Source organism: Rhinolophus sinicus, chromosome 4 (assembly GCF_057876585.1).
Source record: "Rhinolophus sinicus isolate RSI-liver-muscle chromosome 4, RSI-T2T, whole genome shotgun sequence".
NCBI classification, from domain to species: domain Eukaryota; kingdom Metazoa; phylum Chordata; class Mammalia; order Chiroptera; family Rhinolophidae; genus Rhinolophus; species Rhinolophus sinicus.
The window spans coordinates 69700021-69723269 of record NC_142504.1 but is presented as its reverse complement, the minus strand read 5'-3'; the positions used below and the strand labels follow the sequence as shown (position 1 = coordinate 69723269).

Here is a 23249-nt window from a genome sequence, read left to right as displayed (position 1 = left end):
TCTCTGCTCCCACTCCCCATACAAGAACGCAGGATATGGTGAGGCCAAAAAGGAACACCCACAGAGCCATAGGTAGGGGAGTCGTACCACTATATTCTCTCTGGCGGCACTATACTCTCACTGGAGGCTCTATCCACACTGTCCGCAAACCGCTATCCGCGCTTGCCAGCCCAGCCGCCATCTTCTTGCTAGCCCCATCCTTCTCTCTTCTCTTTCTGCTAGCATAGCCGCAGCAGTTATATTAGCGGCTAATTGGCTAACTGGCTACAGCTGACGGCCAATCAGCCACAGCTGACGGCCATCTACTACCCGAGCCAGCACTCCTCCACGTGAGGCCGAGAGCCTGGAAACTACTTTCTGGGGCTCTGTCCCCACACCATGTCCTGCGTTCTTATGTGGGGAGCAGGAGCTGAGACCCCGCCTAACACCCCGCGTGACACCTGGTTAGAAAATTCTGTGTCTCTTATTTTATTTATGGATTTTTTTTTCTCCTTTGAATGTCTGTGGCAATTTAAGTATTTCTTTTAATATTTTTCTTCTGCATCAATGCTATTTATAGAGGACTTCCAAAAGCCAGGCACTCGATTAAGTATTTGCATTCATAAATTTATTTAATTTTCACCATGCCCCAATGAGGCGGGTACTAGTACTATGTTCTACCTTTTAGCCATGAGGAAAGCAAGGCTTAGAGGGATTAAGAAGTTTTTCCAAGATCACATAGTGTGGACGTGGCAAACGCAGAACCTATACCCTTCCCACTTCGTGCCCCGCACTCTTGATATTAGGCTATACTTCCCCCTTTACTACACATTACCTTTGTACTGGTTATTGCTATACCTGTCTGACCAGTTCATGAATTGATTGAGAATAGGAATCCCGTACTTCACAAGATGCCCACAGCAAGTTGAAAGGGAGAAAAGGAAGGAGAAAAATTACCTCCTTTATTTCTCATTTTGGAAAAGAAATAGCCCTAAACACTTAGAATTAACTTTCTATCCCAATACATCCTCATCAATAAGATTAATCTTTCATTGTAATTTTGTTTTACTTATTTCATTCCTAAGTAATTATATTTACTAGAGTTAGCTGACAGCTGTCCATCTATAAAAAAACAGGTGGCAAAAAGGAGAAATTCATTATTGTTCTGTTATGCAGTGTACATACCTAGTAATGGCAGGTTTTGGGATAATATATTCTATGATATTAGCTCCTTTTAGTCATGCCTGTAAATTGTCTTCTCTTACAAGATTGATTTTTATGTTTTCTGTAGTATTAGCTAAACGTCTATTAAAATCAGATATATGATCTGAAATAATGATTGAAATAGCACAAAAAGACCCTGTAATCAGTAACTTGGAGTTGTCTTTTTATTTGTTAACCAAGTACACAGTGATATCTTGATTAAGTCTGTCAGTAACCAGGGCAGTAAAGCTATTAATCCAGGAAATAGTTGGCAGGTGCGTCAGAATCCCCAGGAGAGGATGTCAGAGCTTCTGGGTGTGTGCTTAGAAGAATTCTTACATTAGATGAAGAAGAAACTTGACTATTGGATGACAGTGTCCACAGTTCGTCCCCTCTCTCAGGGTCAAATGTGCATGTCCCAGGAGGCATTTAAGCCACATCTGATAAATCGCATAGCTGAACTCACAAACTCCATGTAAACTGGTATTTATTAGGCCAGAGGTTACATGTAAGATAAGAAAGTCTTGCTGCTGAAAACTGTCAAAAGTCTCTTTTCAAAACTTCTTTAGAACCTTTAATTACTCAGTTAAAAATGCCTCTAGTATTGGGGAAACTGCGTGAGAGGAGAAGGAGGAGGAGGGATGTGGCAACAAAACATCTTCACGGTGTCTGAAACTTTGAGCTCAGAAAAATAGAGAGAACAGATACTTGCTAAAGGCAGTAAGTTCTGTTTTATTTGATCACTACTCTCTGTTCTTCAAAGATTTTTTTCCATTGGCCAAAAGCTATAGAATTTTCAGCTTTGTGATTATGAAATGCTTCCTCATATTTTGGAACTAAAACAACTTCATTCAGAGTGAGCACCTTTAAATCTTTTTTTCCCATTTTTAATGCTGGCGTAAAGACCTGTAGTAGGAGAGCTCTTATTCTTTCTATAAAGTGGGAGCCAAGACAGTGGGAAGAGAGGAAAGGAAGAGAAGTGTGGAAGTTTCTGTTTCTCAAGCAAAGCAAGAGAAATCCTTAGAAGTAAGAGGGAATTACGTTTCGCATGATATATTAAGATCCAAGATCTTTGTTGGTAATTTTGTGAAGTAGACAAATATCCACTAAAGTCTATTTCTTCTATATACATAATAGTTTAATGAGTAGCCATCAATAAATTGATTTTAGTCTTTAGTGGCCTGAACTTGCCTGACAACAGCAATGTGAAGGCTGAAAACAAAATCTGTTGTTTCAGCTCCCTGACACTGTCCTGTCTCTTGGCACATTCTGTTATATTAAACATTAGTAGTTGGATCATAAGAACCACAAGGGACCACACATCTTTATCCTTGTCTGGGTAATGCTCTTAAAAAATCAATGAGTCCTTATCAAATCCCACTGCCACTAAGCTAGGATTTAAAGGACACCAGAAGAGAGTTTCCATTTTTAACAGAAACAGGCCTGAGGAAGGATTTTAGTTACATTCTAAACTAAGTTAATTTTTTTTCAGTGAATTATGCATGTTGAATATTGTACCTAATATCCATGCTGTAAGATGTTTGTACATTAACCGCCTTAATAATATATTTGAACAGGGTGATCTGACAAAACATAGTCATATTTATCTGAAATGTTTTCAAGAGCTGCAACTTGTCTTGAAGTTCTCTTACGCTGAATATTCCTGGGATGTTTTTCTGTAGAAAAAAGTTATGGTGCATTCACTCATTCAGTAAGTATGTGTTGCAGGCTTACTATGTATAGAGCATTGTGCTTGATTTTGTCGGAAATTATGAATTCATCTATTCATTTATTTAACAAAGCTTATTGCGTATTGCATGTTAATATATGCTAGAGCTGTTCTTGGTACTGGTGATATGTTAAATCAGCATTACCAGTGAGGTCTCTGGCCCTCATATAGCCCTCATGCCAATGGGGAAGTCAGACAACACACAAACAAACGAATGCATGTATATAATTTTGGAAAGGAGAATGGAGATGTATTTGCTCTTTTTATCTAGCTATTAATGCCTGATGTTATGTAACAGCAGCTGGGAATTTGGATACCACGATGTAATGACGACATGGTCTGACTTTTATATAAGGCGAAGTATCAGGTCTTTATAGTCGTCTTATGTAGTTCTCAGAATACACGTGTAAAGTACATGTTACTAGTCCCAATTATTCAGACAAAGAAGCTGTGGCCCAGAGAGATGAGGTGAATTTCTTAAGTGAGGCCCTGAGAGATTGGGTGAATTTCTTTAATTGAAGCTAGTAAATGGCAAAGGTTTTTCGAATCAAACCCTTGCATAAAGTCTCATGTTTCTTCTTTCTGCATTATTATTTAATATGTATTGGATTAATCACCCGCAAGTATTTTTCTTTCTACATTTCAGGTTAAAAATCTTTCAGGAGTAGAAAAGCTTTTACCAAACCGCAACAGATTCTGCTTTTGGCTTTGAAAGTACTTTCAAAGCCTCATATCTGCTTGCGGAGAAAAGAAGGAAAGGGAAAAACTATTACTAAAAATTGATCTTGCATACTGTTTTCATAAATCCCAGCCTTCTCAAGGCTTATTACACTTCATAGTCTTCCTTAGGAAATGGATGAAAATTTGAGCTAGAACACAAACAGGAAGGGTTAGAGGCCGCGTTTGTCCTGCAGGCACCACCTCTGTAAATAGCTCCCGTGCAGTGGGAATTAGTTCTCCACTTAGATAAGAAACTCGATTGCCTGCGTTTCTCTGGCCCTGCTGGGCTGGAGGCAGCCAGTACTGTCCTCCTGGAGGTGGAGGCAGCACTCAGTCTGTGGGGTGGTGAATGTGGGCCGGAGGATGGCATCCCCATCTCTGGGTCATGAGGACACATGGTCACAGACATGTTTTGTGCTTCTTCCTTAAGAATTTCATCCCTGAAGACTTTTCACCTACTAGTAAGAGGTAAGGTTCAGAGCACTTCCTAAATCAATAACTTCGGCTACAGACTTCTTTCTGCCATCTAGTTTTCTCTTTTATTTCAAGGAGGAAAGATGATAACAAATAGTTGCTACAGCTTTTTAAATAAATCAATTTTTAAGTGAATACATAGGTGGGGCTTTTAATATTATTATTAGATAATAGGTACATAATGTTAAGTGATAGGAAATTGCAATTTTTTAACCTTTCAAAGAAGATTTTTGTTATAGTGTAAATGTAAATCTCTAAGTCAAAAACAGAAAGTATGTAAGCCCTGTTACTAATTTGGGAAGACTAGTTAAAATGGGATCTTAATAGATATATAAAAGAAGTATTTTGATTCCAATTCCTATTTTTGAGCTGGAGTCTTAAAACTACCAAATCTATTCTTTCCATGTAATTATCTAATTTTAGAAACATCTGTTGAACTAGACTCCGTTACCTAAGCAAGCTCTTCCACTCTTGAACGGAATTAATGTATTTTTCTGGTCAGGCTACCAAGCTCTTCCTCTTGTTTTCTGTGCTGGGACAAAGGGCACCAACTAGACCGAAGTGGCTGTTTGTTGCTCTGGTCCTAGAGAAAACAGGTGAGTGGGGAGGCAATTCTCCTTATGTGCCTGCCCTACAGAAAAGAATTCTGCCTGGGGATTTGTCTTACCTTCATGTGTCCACTTCTGTTCTTTTCCTGGCTTCTGTCTACTCTTCCCTTATGTGCCTCTTCGAGAAACTGGCACCTATGTTAGAGCATTCTCTTGAAGTCATGATTCATCTGATTAATAGCAAGTAGGTCTAGTTCAAGAAACACAAATGGCTTGCTCTTCTCAGAAAGGTTTCCATAATATTGATTAACCGTTCGTGTTTAATTTTTAGAATACTGTTATCCTTACAGCCGCTTTGTCAATAACTCCTTATTTGTCTTTATTTTCTTTGAATTCTTGCTTTTGTCCTTTGTATTCTCTTTCCGAGGGAAGGGGGCGTGTTAGGAAGGGTAGTTTTGTTGCATATTTGAATTTCATTTCCTTTAAATTAGATTAGAATCATTTGCCTTAGAGCATTCTAGGTTTTTTTTTAATTAAGTAGCATCATCTTTACATTTTACAACTGTGTTTATAGTTTCTTTATTGTTTTCAAAATGTTTTACTAGTGTATTTTATAATCAAAGGTCATGGCTACTTTGGCCATTGACCCTTCTTTTGAAATTAAAGCAGGATAAAAAAGCCTACTTAGATGAAATATTGCTTTTTTGTATAGTGTGTTTGGGGTGGGGGGTAAGAGATGTCTTTTTTTTCTTTTAGTTTAATCTCAGATTTCAGAAGGTGGTAAGCAAAACCAAGGTCCATGATAGGGTATAAATTTCCAGTATAATATCTAGGATGTTGCAATATCTTTGATGTGCTCATTTGTTTGTGAAAATTAATTTAACACTTATGTACTTTGATGATTATTACCAAATAGGGTGAGTTTCTTTAACTTTAAATCTTGTAAGTCATAAGAAATTTGCATTATATTTAGAAATCTTTTCTCAGTTTCGCATTCTACAGTTTCATTTTGAAGGCCACTATAGTTCTGTGTGTAATCACTGCCCTGCCTCCTTTGTATATGTCCTGACTTTTACAAATTTTGTAAGGCTTTTGTTAAACTCTAACCAAGGGATTGATTAAATAGCAACTGTGCTAATCAAAGGCAGATTTAACAAGATAAGAGTTGTGTTTATATTTGAAAATATAAACAAAAGACTTTATGATCCTAAAAGTGAAGAAAAAAATCAGATGAAAAACAGAACAACACTTAGCTTACTTAAGCAAGCAGAATCTTTAGAGATTAAGAATTCTGAAGATAGCAAGTATAATAATGCAAAGCTCTCTTAGCCACGGTTCAGGCAAAAATTTTAGGAAAAAATAAGAAAATAGCTTATGAGATGATCTAAAAGGAAATCAGAGCCCCTCTGCAATAAGTAGAATGACAAAGCGAAGTAGCAGATTTACTGGAAGGCCTCCTCCTGACCCCAGCTGAGCTGAGCACAGGAATGTGTTTCAAAGCCTGTTTTAAACCCCAGAGGTGGTGTTATGAATCAGTCTTGCTGACGTAAACAGACCCTGCCTGGAAACTTTCCAAAAGCAGTGGAAGAAAGCAGCTCAGTCAAGATGTGCGGTATTATTACAGTAAACGTGCAGGGAAGCAGTTCACCACTGTCTTGGGAGACAGAGTAAACCAGCACGCTCTGAAGGTGTCCTGTGACCTGGCGATAAGACCATTCACAGAGAGAAGATTGCACCTGGAACAACCACCCAAGTGCTGATATGAACAGAAGGAAAGAGGGATTGAGAAAAGGGAATTCTTTCTTAGTGATAGAGAAGCCTGTGGATTATTTAAGGAGAAAACAAAGAAAGAAAACTATTGAGAGGAGTGTTTGGACAACGTAAGTGCTGATTAGATGAACATTCATTGCTAGGTGACTTTAGTGATGAATAAATGATAGGTTTACAAAGCTCAGATACCAAACAAACGCAGGGTTTGTAAGTGAGCAGAGTAAACAACTCTTGTCTCTGAGAGCTATGAAGATTGAGGTAAGTAATTCTCCATTTGTTAGATGTATTTAACTAAATGAACATGAAGATTTAAACTTTTTTTCTTTCTGTTATGAATACACATAGTAAAATTGGAGTCAAACTTGTAAAAGATATTTTCTGCTTAGCTGTAGGTCACCCTAGTTTAGAGTTTCCAAGAAATTAACCTAGCGCTTCACAAAATCACTATTGAGGTTAAGAAAGGTGTATTATTTTTTGCTTAAAAAGACAGAAGTCACAATATTTTAGTTACTTGTGTATTGAAGTGGTATTTAACTACCTGAAACTTCCGGACTCAGCAGATGATAATAGAGGTATTTCACCCTGTTTTTGTTCTTGTTCCATGACTTTCAGAGCTTGTTCCAAATAGTGCTTCCATAAACTTCAAAAGGATTGCTGGAGAAATGGAGGCAGTAACCAAAGGGCAGTCCTGCGTGCAGAAGGCAGAGTTTACAGGAAAGCCTGAACTGGTTACTGAGGCACCTTCAGCACTGGTATGGGACATCCACAAGAGCAGCATGAATATTCAGGGCAGGGTGTTTGTAGGAAGATGAATAAAGTGGAGGCCAAACGTTCACTTCAAAGGATTCTTTTTAAATAATAGCGTACTAAACTTTTGTTGTCCTTCACTTTATTCTTTGCCAGCCTCAGATTATTTAGTGTATATGAATCTTCTAGTACATTTTAGTTAAAATACTACAGGATTTATCTCTTAATCTATCCCTGGAAGTGGCAGCTCCTCCTCTTCCTCCTCCTCCCCCTCCCCCTTCTTCAGTTACAAAACAAAATACCCTAAAGCATAATCTCTTTTTGCAAAAGGGTAAATCTATGGAAATCCATTACCATAAGAGGTTGCAACCCCTTCAAAACTACTTTTTAATACTATGAAATTGAACAAATCAATTAGACAAACCCATCTTGAACTTTTTCATGAACTGGTATAATTTCCAAAGTACAGAAGTGTCTGAGCTGTGAAAACACCTACCGCTAGAAATCTGTGGGTTTTAGTGGTAATGGTAGAAGTGGAATTAGAGAATATGTGCAGGCATTTTAGGAATACTGTGTCATTAATCTCTGCAAAAACTCCATGCAGAAGTGGCTATCCGCAGTTTACAGATAAGGAAATTGAGGCACAATGTGGTTATGTGTCTTGACCAAGTTTATACAGCCGATAATTGGCAGGGCAAGAATGTGAAAGTTTGTTTGACTCCCAGGCCTGGGCATTCTCTCCCACACAATGCTGAGTGAATGAGAAAATTTCTTATCTCTCTGTTTTTCATTCTGAAGGTAGTAGGAAAACTCTTTGAGGTTTTGGTGGAAGTAGCTGCAGGACTTTGAACGATTCAGGGAGGTTGTCTTCTCCTCTTGAATGAGGCTCCCGTTTTCTATTCTCAGTCCATTTTTACTTCCTTTTCCGACCTACTCTCTCTTGAAGATAGCATCTCTTCCTCTTACCTAGTAATATATAAATCTTGTCACTTCTGCTTTTGTGTGTGTGTGTGTGTGGCCGGGGGGCGGGGGGAGCAGTTACTGTTGGGAGAAATGAAGGAAAAGGAATCACATTGCCTTTCAGGAACTGTTAAAAGTTTGAGAAGCGGTGTATTATAGAGAATTACTGTATGTTTTAAACCCTAAGTGGATTCACCGAGCGTTGTCAATAATCTGTTTGCAGTTCTGTCTACTGAAGAGTTGGCTTTGTGGTGGTTACTTGACTAATTTATGTTTATAAACTGATTCATCTGTCGAAGTCAAGCTCAGATTCCACACCCCGCCATCTCCTTAAACCATTGTCTCACCATTTCTCTCGTATAGACTTTTCCAAAATTGTAAAGCCTAGGTTATAAGTACCTTTCCTTTAATATTTATGTACTCCCATACTCAACAAGATGAGTATTCTTTTTAAAAGCATTATCTCTTTGACTAACATGTAGACCCTTTTGGCTACTGATTGCTTCATTTACCTCAGTAACATTCCTCCTCTCCCCACACCCACAGCTAATAAAGAGCTGGCTGTTAGTATTAGATTCATTGGTTCTGTCTGTTATCCTCCCATTGGTTCCATTTTTGTTTCGTGAGTCTACACAAATCATTCTTCCCAAGACAGTTCTTGAAATATTTGAAGACAGTGATCATGCTTCCTCCGAGCCTTCTACATTTCTCCAGTGCTTTCAACTTTTCACCTGTGGCATGGCTTCGTGACAGTCTGTCCATCCATCCTGCTCTGAATTCAGTCCTTGCTGTCAACAACCTTCCTTAATGTGATGCCCAGAGCTGAAATCAGCTCTGCTGCATGTAGGAGAATCATCTCCCCTTTCTGTATAATATACTTTTATGCCACTTAAGATCCAGTTAGTTTTCTTAGCATCCATGTAATGCTGTTGGCTTGTACTGACCTTGCACTTGGCCAAAATCTCTTCATTTTTACACGAACTGTACTCATGTCAGGAAGCAATGATCCTAAACCTGTGCAGCTGAAGTTTCTGAACTTCGTCCTCATTCCTAGTGTTTTATCCTGTTAGGTTCAGTCCATTAGTCCTCCCAATGGAGAATTTCTTGATTTGGGTGTTCTTATTCAAAATAGTCTATTAGACTAGTAGTGGTCCTGCTTGTTCCCTCTCTGCCAATCAGAATCCTACACATCCTTCTCCTTGAGGTCTTTCCTGAACTTTAATAGGGAGTACTTTCTCCTTCCTTCGAGTTCCCAAAGCGTGGTCTAAAACTCTTAGCTCTTACTGAATTCTACTTTATGTGAGCAGTGGGCAAGGTGGTTGAGAGCAGAGGCTATGGGAATGGACCGCCTGGATTTGCACCCAGGGATACAGCAAACCCAGGCTGTACCCCTTAGTAATGGTATAACCATGTGCGTGTGAATTTTTCTCCCGAAATTTCAGTTGTCATATCTATAAAATGGAGGAAGTAGTACCTACCTCACAGAGTTATTGTGAGGATTGAACCAGTTAAAAAGTGTAAAGTGCTTAGAATGGTGCCTGGCACATAGTAATTGCTAACAATTGTTAGCTATATCTGTATCCTCAATAAATGTGAATTTTACGGAAGAAGCTCAGAATAACTTATGAACATGATTTTTTTGAATCCCCAAAACATGACTATCAGAGGAAACTATAAATTTATGGAGACAAAACATTGGAGAGGAACATTTGCCCAAGGAGACATGGTGATATGGTTTCCAACTAGAGGGCAGACTCACGGACTTGTTCACTTGTAGTCAAATATTGCCTACATTTTTATAAGCCTTGTGCATATTTGTTATGAACCATGTTTATCAACATTGTAATTAAAATACTTAATTGCTCAAAGCCTAATTTAAACTTGTGTGCCATGGGCTCATGCTAATTTGCATTTTGCTTTGTACAGCGTGATAAAAGAAACTGGAAAATATTTTTTTTTTCCTTCTATAAAGTATAATCTTTTTCCCTTGAAAAAAGTATTATGGTCCAGCAACATCAGAAACTCATGCATTTAACTTTTGGCATCAATTTATCATGCGGATTAGTAATCTTTAGCTTGATAGCTCACTCTAACTTCAATACTTATTGAAGGTCTACCAAGAATCTTGTGTTGGGCTAGGTAGTGTTGAGATGTTAAGAAGTGTAAGATAAAAATCTCTGTACTCAGGTTTATTTGGAGGTACAATACATAGTAAATAAAATAATAATATAAGGCATATCATATGGAAGTTCTGTACTCAGTGAATTACTAAGTCAGTGGTGTAGAAAAGTGGGTATTATACGAGCCTCAACACTATAGTTCTTCATTGCTACAAACCTATTTCAATTTTCTTTCCAAACTATCACTTCAAGAACCTCTGGAGAACAAATAATACAAGCCTTAAGGACATCATCAATTAACTAACAATAATATGTTTGTACCAAGTGTTTCTTCTATGAAAGTTTGCTCTACATTAATAGTAGTTTTAGATATACCTGATGATGAGGAGTATAATAGCTAAGACATTCCCTTAATCAGTTCTGATGATAACCTAACATTATCCCATTTTTGAGACATGGGGAAATTGGTCTCAGAGTGGATCATAGGTTATTACATCAGTAAGACGTAAATCTGTGATTCAATTCACATCAGTGCAACTGAAAAGCCCTCTTTCTAAACTGCTATAATGTCTTGTCCTATTCTTAATCAGCAGCCTACTTTAAGGGATCCATGATTAGATCTTTATGGATGAACTTTAGTGTATATGATTAGAGTGGGGGATAGAGATGAGTTGAAAAAAGTAAGCTAAGGCAGTTGTAAAGAAACTTTTATATAAGCTAATAGTTCAGAACATCCTGCCACCAATTAGGAAAGCCATATCAACTGATTATTAACAGTGAACGACATTATATCATTTTTGTTTTAGCAACATAACTCTTTCAAGCATATGTAAAGTATGTTAAAATGGGAGGAGACAAGATATTGGGAGACAAGTTAGGTGGTGCAATGGCCTACATACATAATATCTTGTTCGTGTATACAACAAAATGGAAAAAGATGGATTTGAAAGATGTATCTGAGGTAGACTTGCCCTGATTTATGGAACTGTCCAATATGGAGGGCAAAGAAGGGGGAGGAGTAAAAATGGCAGGGTGTGTAGTGATGCCATTTCTGAGTCTGGGAAAAAGGAGTGATTGCAATTAGGAGGGGTCTGAGCTTTGGGCACGATGAGTTTCAGATGAAGGAGAACATGCTGAAGTCAATTTGACATCCTGAGGAAACAGAGCTCAAGAGCAGTCAGGCCAAGCTTTGTGAATCTTCAGCCTGCAAGTGTAACCACGGCAGTGGATAAAATCATGGGGAGGGGCTAGGGTGCTGTAAGTAGAGCGATATTGAAAGAGGATAAAGGACAAACCCAGGAAAGCCACCAATATTGAGGGTATGACCCTCTTTAGCAGTGTTCCAGTCGGATGGGTACACTAAGGACTCTTGGATTGGACATAGGTGTTTCTCAAGCCTCTGTCAACATGATTACAAGCTGTCCTTTAGCTTCCTTAGATAGTAGCTAAGGCATTAGCTGTTGATTTTTGCTAGTATCACTCTCGGAGGATTGACTCCAAACTCGGGAAATAGTTTGCTCTCTGTAAATTGGTATAGTCTGGAGATATATATAATTCACTCATAAATTGGTTGTTAGATGACCCAGCTTTTCTTTAAGATTTTTTTTCTTAAAGTTTGCATGTTACATTTCTAGTTTTGAAATAAATTAGCGCAATGATGGAATCCACATTAAATGACTGACCAATACTTAATGAGCTCCAGGTTTCTTGTGAAATGCCTTGGAAACTTCACTGGCAGCTTCCTAGGTCCTAAAAGGTATGAATGCTTTGGTTCCACTGTGGTATGCTCTTTCAGTAATGACCAGAAGCTTTTCTAAAAATTCGCTGTGTTGTCCATTCATAGGCAGCTACTTAGCAGTGACCACTGCATGAGAAGTAACAATACTGCAAGTGGCCTGTGTACAGGCTACAGGGTACAGAGCAGAGCTCTCACCTGAGGTCCTACTGCCTGAGGTCCTCTTACCAGCTGTGGGTTCTCAGGCCAGTGATGAACTTTCTCTTTAAAGCCTTTGTTACTTTACCTGTAAAATTAAATTCTGATAGTACAGGTAGTATTTCTCATAGAATTGTTAAGGATGTCCAATGTTGGGCATTAGGGAATAGTGCATACAATTACAGAGTACTAATACACATGGACTAGAGTCAATTTCTCTTATAGTTTTAAATACCTTTGTGAGTGCTATACTATCTGGAAATGTTTTCATCTGAATTTCCTGAATGTGACACAGTTTCTAGATCTAGTTCCTTTTTTGATACTGTGAATAATAGAATAATACTAGGGGATATCATCTCTGGCAAGAACAGGTCACTCTAATGGATTTGGAAGACTATGTTTGTTCAGGGTGTCCCTCCCTTCCTCTTACAGAGTCACCACTTCACATCTGTAAGCAAAGAGCTGGCCTGACTCTGCAGCTTAAGTAGGTGTCAGAACACCTGAAGCAATCTGCTGATACTCTGGTATGTTCATTCCTTTGTTCTCCAGACCAGATCTCAAAGAACAGGTACCTGAGTGTTAGTTTTTCCCTTAATGTGCATGACAGAATCATGCAGACATAAGAGACCAGGCCTTTTCATAGGCCATTATAAAAATCAAATTTATCATGGGCCTGAGTATTATTGAAGGGTACACTGTCTCTCGCATATAAAAATAATCCTTCATCATGTTATCAAGTAAATTCCCCCCAATTGCAGTATTAAAGTAGATACTGAAGCTCTGCAAAGTTAAGCAGAGGTGTCCTTTTAGGCTGCTGTCATGCAGGGTGTCATGCGGGGTCTCTGGTCTTGCTCCCCACAGAAGAACGCATGATATGGTGAGGCCAAAAAGGAACACCCACGGAGCCATTGATAAGGGGAGTCTGTGTGGGGACAGAGCCAGAAGTGCAGTTTCCAGGCTCTCGACCTCACATGGAAAGGTGCTGGCTCAGGTAGTAAATGGCCATCAACTGTGATTGGATGGCCGTCAGCTGTGGCTAGTTGGCCATCAGCTGTAACCAGTGAGCCATTGGCCACTAATATAACTGCTGTGGCTACGCTAGCAGCAAATGGGGGCTAGCAAGAAGATGGTGGCTGAGCCTGCAAGTGGAGCAGTGAGGGTTGCGAACAGTGTGGCTCCTGCTTCCTGTGTCTCCAACCCAGCCTCCAGCGAGAATATAGTGGCATGACTCCCCTACCTATGGCTCCATGGGTGTTCCTTTTTGGCCTCACCGTATCCTGCATTCTTATGTGGGGAGCGGGAGCTGAGACCCCGCAGGCTGCCCCGTGTGACAGAGTCATACCACTATAGTCTCGCTGGCGGCTGGGTTGGAGACACAGGAAGCAGGAGCCACACTATCCTGCCGTCCACTTCTTTCTGAGAACCAACCTCACTTGCTATCTGCAATCTGCTCTTGCTAGCTCAGCCACCATTTTCTTGCTAGCCCCCATTTTTCTGCTAGCATAGCCACAGCAATTATATTAGTGGCCAATGGCTCACTGGTTACAGCTGACGGCCAATTAGCCACAGCTGATGGCCATCCAGTCACAGTTTATGGCCATTTACTACCTGAGCCAGCACCTTTCCATGTGAGGCTGAGAGCCTGGAAACTGCTCTCCTGGCTCTGTCCCCACAGCTGCTGATCAGGGTTGTGTAATTCACATGATTGAAAATGAATAATTTTTCTGGCAATACAGTCATTTTCAGGGATTGCATACATTTATCACGTTTCCTTGGGTAGAGCAAGATTGTAAGAGGCTTTACCATTATTCCTGCTTGGTTTTCATAAACTGAATATGAACACTGTGTTTATATAATTGGTCTCCATGTGGTTTTCATCTGAATTCTATAATTAAAGTGTTAGTACATAACTCCCAGGGTGCAAGTATCCTGTGATTGCCTAAACAGCCATTTTATGAACATCTGCCCTTATTCCAGGGCAAAGGTCTCATTCAATGGCTCACCAATCCTGATGGCGAACAGAGACATCTGCCTAATCCTGTATAGCATTTTAAACATCATCCTCATTATCAGGAAAGATGTTAGTTAAGATGAAAATCTGTTTGTCAAGACGTGCACAGGCCTCTAACAACTCTTTATTACTTCAAAATGACTCTGATCAATGTGTGTCTTTCTAACAAACCTCTGGCAAATGTTGACTATAAAAGTAAATTGACGGGAACCCAAAACTTCACCGACATGGAACCTAAGAGTCCCTAGCTTATGTAAGAGAGAGCCTTATAAACTGAAATAGTTTGGGAAACTCAGGAGAACTATGAAGATGCAACGAGACATTGGAAAGGAGAGGTCAGCAGAAGGGTCAGGTCAGGCTCTGCTTGTGAGCAGTGAAGTTACACGTGGCAGCCATCTTGTCACATGTGTGAGCAGACTTCAATCACCTCTTAAGGAGGAACAAGGTAGGAACAAGGACCTGGAGAGGCCCAGGAGCTTCCGGGTAGGGTGCCACTCTTTGAGAATGGGCTGGACCTATGAGGCTACCCCAACTCTAAATCAGACCTCAGGTAAGATCAAGGTCAAGGCCAGATGACTAACCAGAATCCACTTCTCCATCGTTCACAGAAGTCGGACCATGGGGCTGCTGCTTCTGGATAGAATTTGAGCTGAACTGAATATTCACATGTAACATTTAAGCAATGGAGACTGAGAAAAATCAATCAGTCTTGTAATGCACATGAATTTCACAGTCACAGAATACAGTTTGTTTTTTTTCTGGCAACAAATTTATATTCTAACTCTAATCCCCAATTTCTGACAGACAACAGAAAAACTTAACCTAGTCACAGCCACAGCCAGTCAGTTTCATCCAATTTAGTGCTTTTTAAATTGCTTCTGGTTAAAATTCAGGAATATTCAGGATCTTTCCCCTTCATTCCTCTCCTTCTACTCCATGTTGTTGCTTTAAGCTAATGCCTCTATAGAGGCAGTCAGGGGACCCGTGTTCTGGATTCCCCTGACTTCTCTGAGCCCTGCGTTGACTCCCTGACTCCAGTGGAATTAGATGCAGGGCTCCTGGGATGCAAACATAGATCTGTGGGCATGGACATGGCTCCCACCTGACTCCCTGTTATGAACTACCCACTCAGCATCCCTTGCCCACAGGACCCTTATCTCCAGCCAGGAGTGTTTGTCAGATTAAGAATCAATCAATCTGTCTCCTTTTCTTTATTTCATTAGGCTAAAACCAGCACCCCTTAGACAACTCAGGGAACTCCTGACCCCACCTGCCTTAGCTAACCAAGCTCATTTCTATCCATTTTTTCTGTCCTTGTGACATGGGTTGTTTCTGCAGCAGCCTTCCATAGTAATTAAAGAAGACAAGCAGAAAGCAAGCTTCCTTTTAGATCCTTCCTAACTTCTTGGGGAAACCTGTGATGACCCCAACTCCCACCCCAATACATCATGACCTTATTCTGTGGGTGGGACACTGAGTGCATGGCCTCTAATTTCTTATAATGCTCTTTTTTTTCTCTCCAGATTTTTCCCTTCTTCCTAGTTTGGAGTGGGGTGGTAAAAAATAAAAACAAACAACAAAACAAAACAAAAACTTGTTCTGTCAGTTTATATCTCTTTTCAAAACTATTTTTGTGTCTGTCTCTCATTTGAACTGGAGCCAAGAATTTGGAATCTTTGTTTGCTGGGTTTTTTGTTTGTTTGTTTTTGCTGTTGACAGTTCCCCCTGGGGCAAGTGGTGAACTGGTCACTCATATCTATCTTTTGGAATATGGGCTTAGGGAAGAGGATGGGGGTGGTGTGGAGGGGGCACATAAGTTAACATTACATCAAAACGTCCTGGCAGAGGGCACCCAACTATGACTCATTAGTCACTGTCCAGATTGGGTTCTCACTTCCTTGAGATTTCAGACATTTTGGCTGCCCTCCACACCTGGGAAGGACTGCTGTGCTTAGCACTGTCCCACTGTTAGGAGGAGCATGACACATTCCTCAAGGATGGGAGATGACACTTTTTAGGGTGAAATATACGGGTTTTTAACACATTGAAAATCCAAATATGAGGACATTGCTCTTTCCATTTTTTAATGTTTTGCTGAGAACCTTGATTAGAGCTCTAATAAGGAACGAACACACACACACACACACACACACACACACAATTACACAATTCAAGTCATATTTCTCTAACTTCTGGTTGGATTTTTTTAGGAGCTGACTATTTAGTCATGGTGCTCACTGTTTCTCATTTTCCTTGGGCCTGCTCTCTTCCCTAAATCTTGGAAATCCACCAGTGATATTGCATCTACCATATTTTGCCACGTATAATGAGTAGTTTTTTGCCCAAATTTGTGAGGGAAATATAAGGATGCACATTATACATGAGTAGTACTAATTCTGTATCTATATAAATGTTTTTAATTCTTGTATTTATGCTTATGAGTAAAAAGTGTAACTCTAGAAATCAATAACGATATCCATATGCAAAATAATACCCTGGAATACCATAATCGGTTTTGTTGAATTTAGGATAAATTTGCAATGACAAAGAGTTCTTGGCCTTCTATTATGCATAAACATTATAAGTTTATTAAGGTACATAAAATTTCTTGTACCTTGTATCTGTTCTTGTGTTTTATAATTATTTGTTACATAAAACGTCTTATAATGTTAACAAATAAATGCTAACATTCCTTTATAATACAAAAAGAGTACCTAAATGTGAACAAATAAAAATTTGAATTAAAAAATTAAAATGAAAGATTTTTTCCCCTGAAAGTTTGGGCCAAAAATGTGGGTGCACATCATACACGGGGGCACATTATACACGGCAAAATACGGTAAATTCTTCTGAGTGAAGGCTGGTCTTCTAACCTGCCAGTCCTTTCTCTCCACAAGAATCTATAGGGGCCACTCTGTCCTTAACTTCCTGAGCTGGTCTTTTAAGGGCTTCCCAGCACTTCCTTTATGCCTTTGCCTCAGGCATTAGGCTTGTTTTTCTTTTATCCTTAAAGCTGTCCCTCCTTATCACGCCCCTTGAGGTTCTTTTCTTCCTAAAGATTGCCTTGTTGCACAAACAACACAGACTCATTGCAGTCTTTTTCGTGTAGCCCTTTTACACAAGTCCAGGTCTTTCTGTTTTAAGGGTATTTACTTTTAACCACAGGAAATAGTAAATTGTCAAATTGGTCAAAAGTTCCTGTTTTGGATAGCTCCCTGTGTCATCCAATCCACTCTCCATTCCTCACCCTTCCACCATTCCGTGCCCTGAGTGGCTCTCTGGGGCTCACCAACAAGCCCCTTTGCTCTTTAGGTCCCAGTTGGGGTCTGGTCAGTGAGAGGCACAGGAGGGGATCAGAGGTAGGAAGGGAGACAGGTTATTTATTCTTCCTCCCCTGCCTAGGAAGTGCCTGTATTCCTTTCTCCCACATACTCAAGAACAGGGCTCTCTTCTTGGGTGTGACCCCATCCTGTTCCAGCTTTAAAGTTCTTCTGTTCTGGTAATCTCTCCCTTCTTTTGTCCCTTTTGGTCTGGGGCTGCTGAGAGCTCATCCTCCCAGTTGCTAGCCATAAGGTCCTTCATTGTATTCTTGCTGGCACCCTCTAATGCTGCTCATATCACTCTGAAGTCTCCTCAATTACCTTATTTGAGTTTGCTGTCTACTTTTTCCCAGGATACCAGTCAAACCCACACAGTTACAGATTCTCAGAGCACAGGCCCCAGGGCTGCCTTGCTGCCAGAGCTGTGTCTAAACTGTGGATCAGCAGTATTTGTAACCCCTGGGAGCTTTGTTAGAAATGCAGACTCTTAGGTTCTGCCCCAGAGTTACTGAATCAGAAACTGCATTTTAAACAAGATTTCCAGGTGATTTAAATGGACTTTAAAGATTGGGAAGCCCTGCTCTAGAGGTAAGTTTCCTTTTCAGGGAGTTCAGTGTCCAGGAATCCCATTTGATTGAAGCTTCCTACTCTGAATGTAATCTCTTTCATTTCTGGGGAAAGCCTACAACTCTCCTTGATTCTCCTGCCCTGATTCCAACCTCCCGTACCCTCCACCCTAGAGCAAAGCTCACATCCCCCTTCCGTCTTCCGTTATTTGTGTATGTAATGGGTTACTAAACCCATCCTAAACTCCAGGTACTGTCCTAGGTGTTAGGGATACAAAGAAGAAGAAAGCAACACATCCCTGTCCTCAACTGGATTTAGTGAAGTAATGAAGACATGTTCATGTCACTGGGATCCCCAATTTTATTTTTTTAAATGAGTCTGCCTGCCTCTGTACACTGGCCCAAAGAAATGCATGAGCACCAGTTTGCAGCATAGAAAAAAATATTGAACTGGCCAATATGGAGACGGGAGCTAAAAACCCGACCGCCCACCCCCACCCCACTCCACCCCTGTGGCATATAGGTACAGATTATGTAGGGCAAAATCACAAGACACCATGTGTTAAGGGTTTGGGGTCATGCTGGAAGCTGATTGGTCGGAGATGAACTAAGGGTAATAATCATTTCTTTAGGAGAGTTCTAAGGTCTGCTCCTGCATTCCTCCTTCTGGTGTCAAGGGAAAGTAGCCAGGAGGTTGTTCTACCTCAGGGCTCAGGAGCTGAAACTTAATTTAGGTCAAGATGTTATCTTTAGCCTGCCAGAGGTCCAGACCATGTGCCCGTTAGTCAGGTCCGGGCTACTGTCTTCCGCTGCCTCAGGGTTTGCCAATTATCTAGGGGGAAGGCTAGGTCTTTGGGGGTTGGGGGGAGCAGAGAGGGAGATGATTTCTAGAGCTAGGATTTAAAACTAAATTTAATGAAAGTCATAGGGACCCTCGGTTTTGCATAGTCAATGTCAAGACAGCAGGAGGTACATGCTGTAACAGAGATAGGAACAGAATGAGGTGGAAACAAAGGCAAAAGTTATCAAAATTAAAGTTACTTTGCTTGATGAATGTGAGGAAGTCCCTCTAAAATCTGGTGAATGGCATTGTGTTTTCTCATTTTAGTCACATTTGGAAATCTTGAATAAAGATACCTGATTGTAATCCCGTCCTCAAACTTCATTCCAATGTCACATTTGACAAATAGCAGTATCTCTCCCAGGAACAGCTAGCAATCTGTAGAGTCAGAGTTGTTTGTGTTGAGGCAGCTGCTGAGCAGCAAATGCAGGCAGCCAGAGCCCTAAAGAAATTAAGGAGCTGAATTTTTTCCGAAAGGAAATTCATGGAGAAAAACCAACTGATTACCTCATAAGCTGTCTTTGGAATTAATTTCAGGGCTTGTTAAAGAATCTAATTTTCCCTTTATAAGGGTTCTCATAGGAGTTTAATTAGGTCACCATCTTTTGTCACCTGTAACATTTCTATTCAAGTCTCTGCATAATTCATGTAAATGAAACAACATGGATTCCAAATTACCCAAGCAAAATGAGGGGACCGTTTGTCATACCATTATGAATTTTTTTAAAAACAAATACTGGCTTAGGCTGTGAATATTGATTTGATCATTCAGTCATTCATTCGTTATTCAAGAGAATCAGGTGTATTACTCAAAATGTATTTTTTATCCACAGTTTTGCTACCTCTTCCTGGCATTAGAATTGAGGGATAGAGAAAAAGGTATCTTCGGCATTCTGGCGTCTTGAGCTTCACCTCTTTCTTCTTTGGCCCAGATGACACCTTCGAGTAGCCATGTTGCTCCCTCCTCTCTGCTCCCTCTGCTTGCAAGCAGCTAGAACTTGGATTAATTTCTCTGAATTTTTACAGCAGCTGATGCCCTGATTGAGACGGTCATTCTTACACCCTTGCTATGTCATCGTCTTTCTTATATGGAAAATGATTAAACCAACCACCATTCCCAGGTCCTGGGAATTCCAAAGAAGTGGACAGAGTTGAGAAACTGAGAAGGGGGTATTACTGTGCCTGTGATCTATAAATGAGCTCCCGTGTAGATGTGAACACTAGCCTGAGATGGAAATCTGCAGGCTTTGCTTAGTTTTCCTACTAATACTACCCATTAGTAGGTTATTAGCATTTGAAAAAATGGAATAGAAGAGGAAATATTTCACAGTACATCACACAGGATGAGACTCATGAAATTTGTATTTGTTGCATATATGATAATCTGTATGTATTGGAAAGAGATATAAATTACATTTGTGGATATGAATTGAGGTTAAACAATTTTTGAAAATATTCCCCTAGGAGATACACAATGTTTGAAATAAGGGTAAGTTTTATTGGAGGTGAGGGTGGAATTGGCAGTAGGCACTTATCTTTAAATAGAGCAGAAAAAGTCAGTTAAAACAGCATTTTGAGATCAAGTGACAAAGATAATGATTTCCAGAGTTGTTAATTTATACCAGGTAAATTGCAGTATTAGCCACTGTTGGTCACAAGTGTATGTATTATAAATTTTCCATTTTTTTTACCATTTCATTTCCCTCCTCTTTCTCTTTCTTTAGTTTTTAGTAAAGAATTTTTTGAAAAAGTATCCTGTCACATATATGTAAAGAAAAATTCAAGAGCATTTTCCTAGCTATGCTAGAGTCTAAATGGGATAAGTGTATACCCAAGTCAGGAGGGACAATGAGGGTAAAGATGTGAGGACCCAAAGGAGGAAAGCAGCCCTCAAGAAGGGAGGGTTGGAACCCAATGTTCCCACTGTTATCCCATTGTGACCTTTTCACCACACATGCCTGCCAGGATGCCTTCTTATGGTGACTGACCACGTAGTTCTCTTCATTGTTTGAAACCATTATTGCTATTGATAGGTGAATCTCTGAAAAATGATGTAAAATTGTACTATTTAAAATTTGATTAAAAAGATTAAAACTAATTCTTCCCACTGTAAGAACTGCCATTCAAAGCTATTAAAATTTTGCTATGGAAAAAAAATCCCTAAAGCAGCAAATTTTCATTTTATACCTCAGTTTCTTATCATACATTTTTTTTATTCTCCAAACTTTTTCCTTTGTCCTAAAAATATCGAAATGTCTCCAATATGATCATTTATTCAGATTTAAATTTTGTGTTGAAAGTGTATTTTGAAAAATAGGGAAAAAATCAACTAAAATAAAAATCGGCATCGCTGGAGTAAAGAAAGTTCTTTAAACTACACTGTTATTTACCTTTCTTTGATGTTAGAAATATATCATTTGCTCTCACTTTTTAGGAATGAGATTAACAATGAAAATAATCATAAAGGTATGAAGTGTGATAAAAAAATGGTGAATGTTTAAAGAAAAAAAATAAATTACATTAAAGGACCATTGCCGTTAACCGCTCTCAAAATACTCCCCCTTGCTTCAAACACACTTATCCCATCATTCTTGCCACTTTCTGAAGCAGTTCTGGAAGTCCTCTTTTGTGTTTTTACTTCAATCTTCTATCATGACAACCCTCCATGTCACACATCGCTTCTGGTACGGCAATTTCTGTCAAATAAAAACATTACGGTGTGTCCTCATCCATCTTATTCACCAGATCTGGCACCAAGCAACTTCTGGCTCTTCCCCGAAGTAAAAATGATTCAGGACATCGAGGCAGCCATGATAGAACAACTAAAGACATTCATGAAAGAGGACTTAAACAACTGCTTCAGGAAGTGGCAAGAACAATGGGATAAGTATGTTCAAAATAAGGGGGGGGTATTTTGAGGGGGATTAATGGCAATGTGTCTTTTCTACTGTAATAATTTTTTTTAATTTATGCATTCACCATATTATTTGATCACACCTCATACACATTTTCTTCAAGTGACATGGTCTACAATTAGGGAATACTGTTTCCATGTAGAATAGTGGTTCTCAACAATAGGAGCTTTCAAAAAATGCCGATATTTGGGCTCCATGCCCTAGGATTCTGATTCAGTTGATCTAGAATGTGGCCCAGGCATTAAGATTTTAAAAATTTGGGATGTATAGTCAAAGTGATAGTACCTTCAATATGAACCTGATGTCTCAGCTTTCCATAGGTGTTTCCATGGGCATTTTGTTTTAATTCTCAAAAACACAGTTTTAACAAAAGTTATGATTTTTTATTAAAAGTGTTAGTTAATGACAACTCTCAAAGTGTGTACATATGCATTTTGAATACATGGGCACAAGATTTGTTTTTTAAGGTAAAAGTTTAATTCATCTTTTCTAACAGTCTCCAACAGTTATCAATCACCATTTAATCCAACTGTCATCTCTTTAATTTAGTAGTCCTCCTTCTTTCAACACATTCTGGTTCCTTCTGCCTTTTGTGTAGTCAGAACCTACAGCTTGGTTTCAGATTCTCCCCCATAAATGGGTACTTGAGGTGATTGCCGATTTTCTTTTGTATGTTGCTTTTAGCTGCATACATTAATTTGGTCATTCCTCAGATACTTTCTGAGTGTTTGTTTTGTGCCAGATTTTGTGTCAGGGCTTGGGGTACAAAGAGGACTAAGACACAGTGTTTTCCCAGGAAGAAGAATTTCTGTGGCTATTTCTCTCTTCACAACAATGTTTAGGAGGTGAGTGTAAGTGGCTCCTAACTCTGTCAGCAAATACTTCAGAGAGGTAATGGCATTTGAATTCTGTCTTAAGGATAAAAATATTACTTAACCTGGCAGCAAAGGGGAAAAAGGACATTCCTGTCAAAGAAAACAGCCTTGCTTAAAATGCCACAGTTCATGGCTTCATGCAAAGGTGGGAAGGTCTCCTTGTTGGTGAGGAATTGTAGGGGATGAGGCTGAAAAAATAGACTTAGGAGAGAAGCTGTCCGACTTGGGTAAGACATGCTTACGTGTTTGCCCCTTGACCTTTGCATGATAGGGAGACTGTAGAAAGGGAGCTCCATGAAAGAGACCTACACTTTGAAAAATTCGTCTAACAGCATCAGGGAGGGACTGAAGGGAAAAGATACAGGAAGCAAGGAAAGTGCATTAGGATACTGAACTATTGTACACCCACTATTGACAGTTGAAAAGAACTTAAAGTAATTATTCATAGGAAAAACATGAGCACTGTGGAAAATCTGGAAGATAACAAAAAATATTAAGAGGAAAATGCAAATCATTTATAATTCTTTCACCAGAGATA

General features: G+C 39.5%; 1 protein-coding gene across 12 annotated transcripts in view; it reads left to right on the top strand.

Annotated features, from left to right (window-relative positions):
* The window catches only part of ARHGAP28 (Rho GTPase activating protein 28), a 178347-nt gene that overhangs the window by 51860 nt on the left and 103238 nt on the right, over window positions 1–23249 (top strand). Inside the window, exons 1-3 of one of the 12 annotated variants that reach the window (XM_074340328.2) lie at window positions 3886–4099; window positions 12616–12707; window positions 21667–21808. The exons of 6 other annotated variants lie outside the window; for them this stretch is intronic. In XM_074340328.2, the coding sequence (XP_074196429.2) occupies window positions 21708–21808 (101 nt within the window). In that variant the 5' untranslated portion in view covers window positions 3886–4099; window positions 12616–12707; window positions 21667–21707. Of the gene's footprint in view, window positions 1–3885; window positions 4100–6567; window positions 6682–12615; window positions 12708–21666; window positions 21809–23249 lie in introns of those variants that run through there. 5 more of the 12 variants (XM_074340333.2, XM_074340337.2, XM_074340334.2 and 2 more) reach the window with 5 other exon arrangements.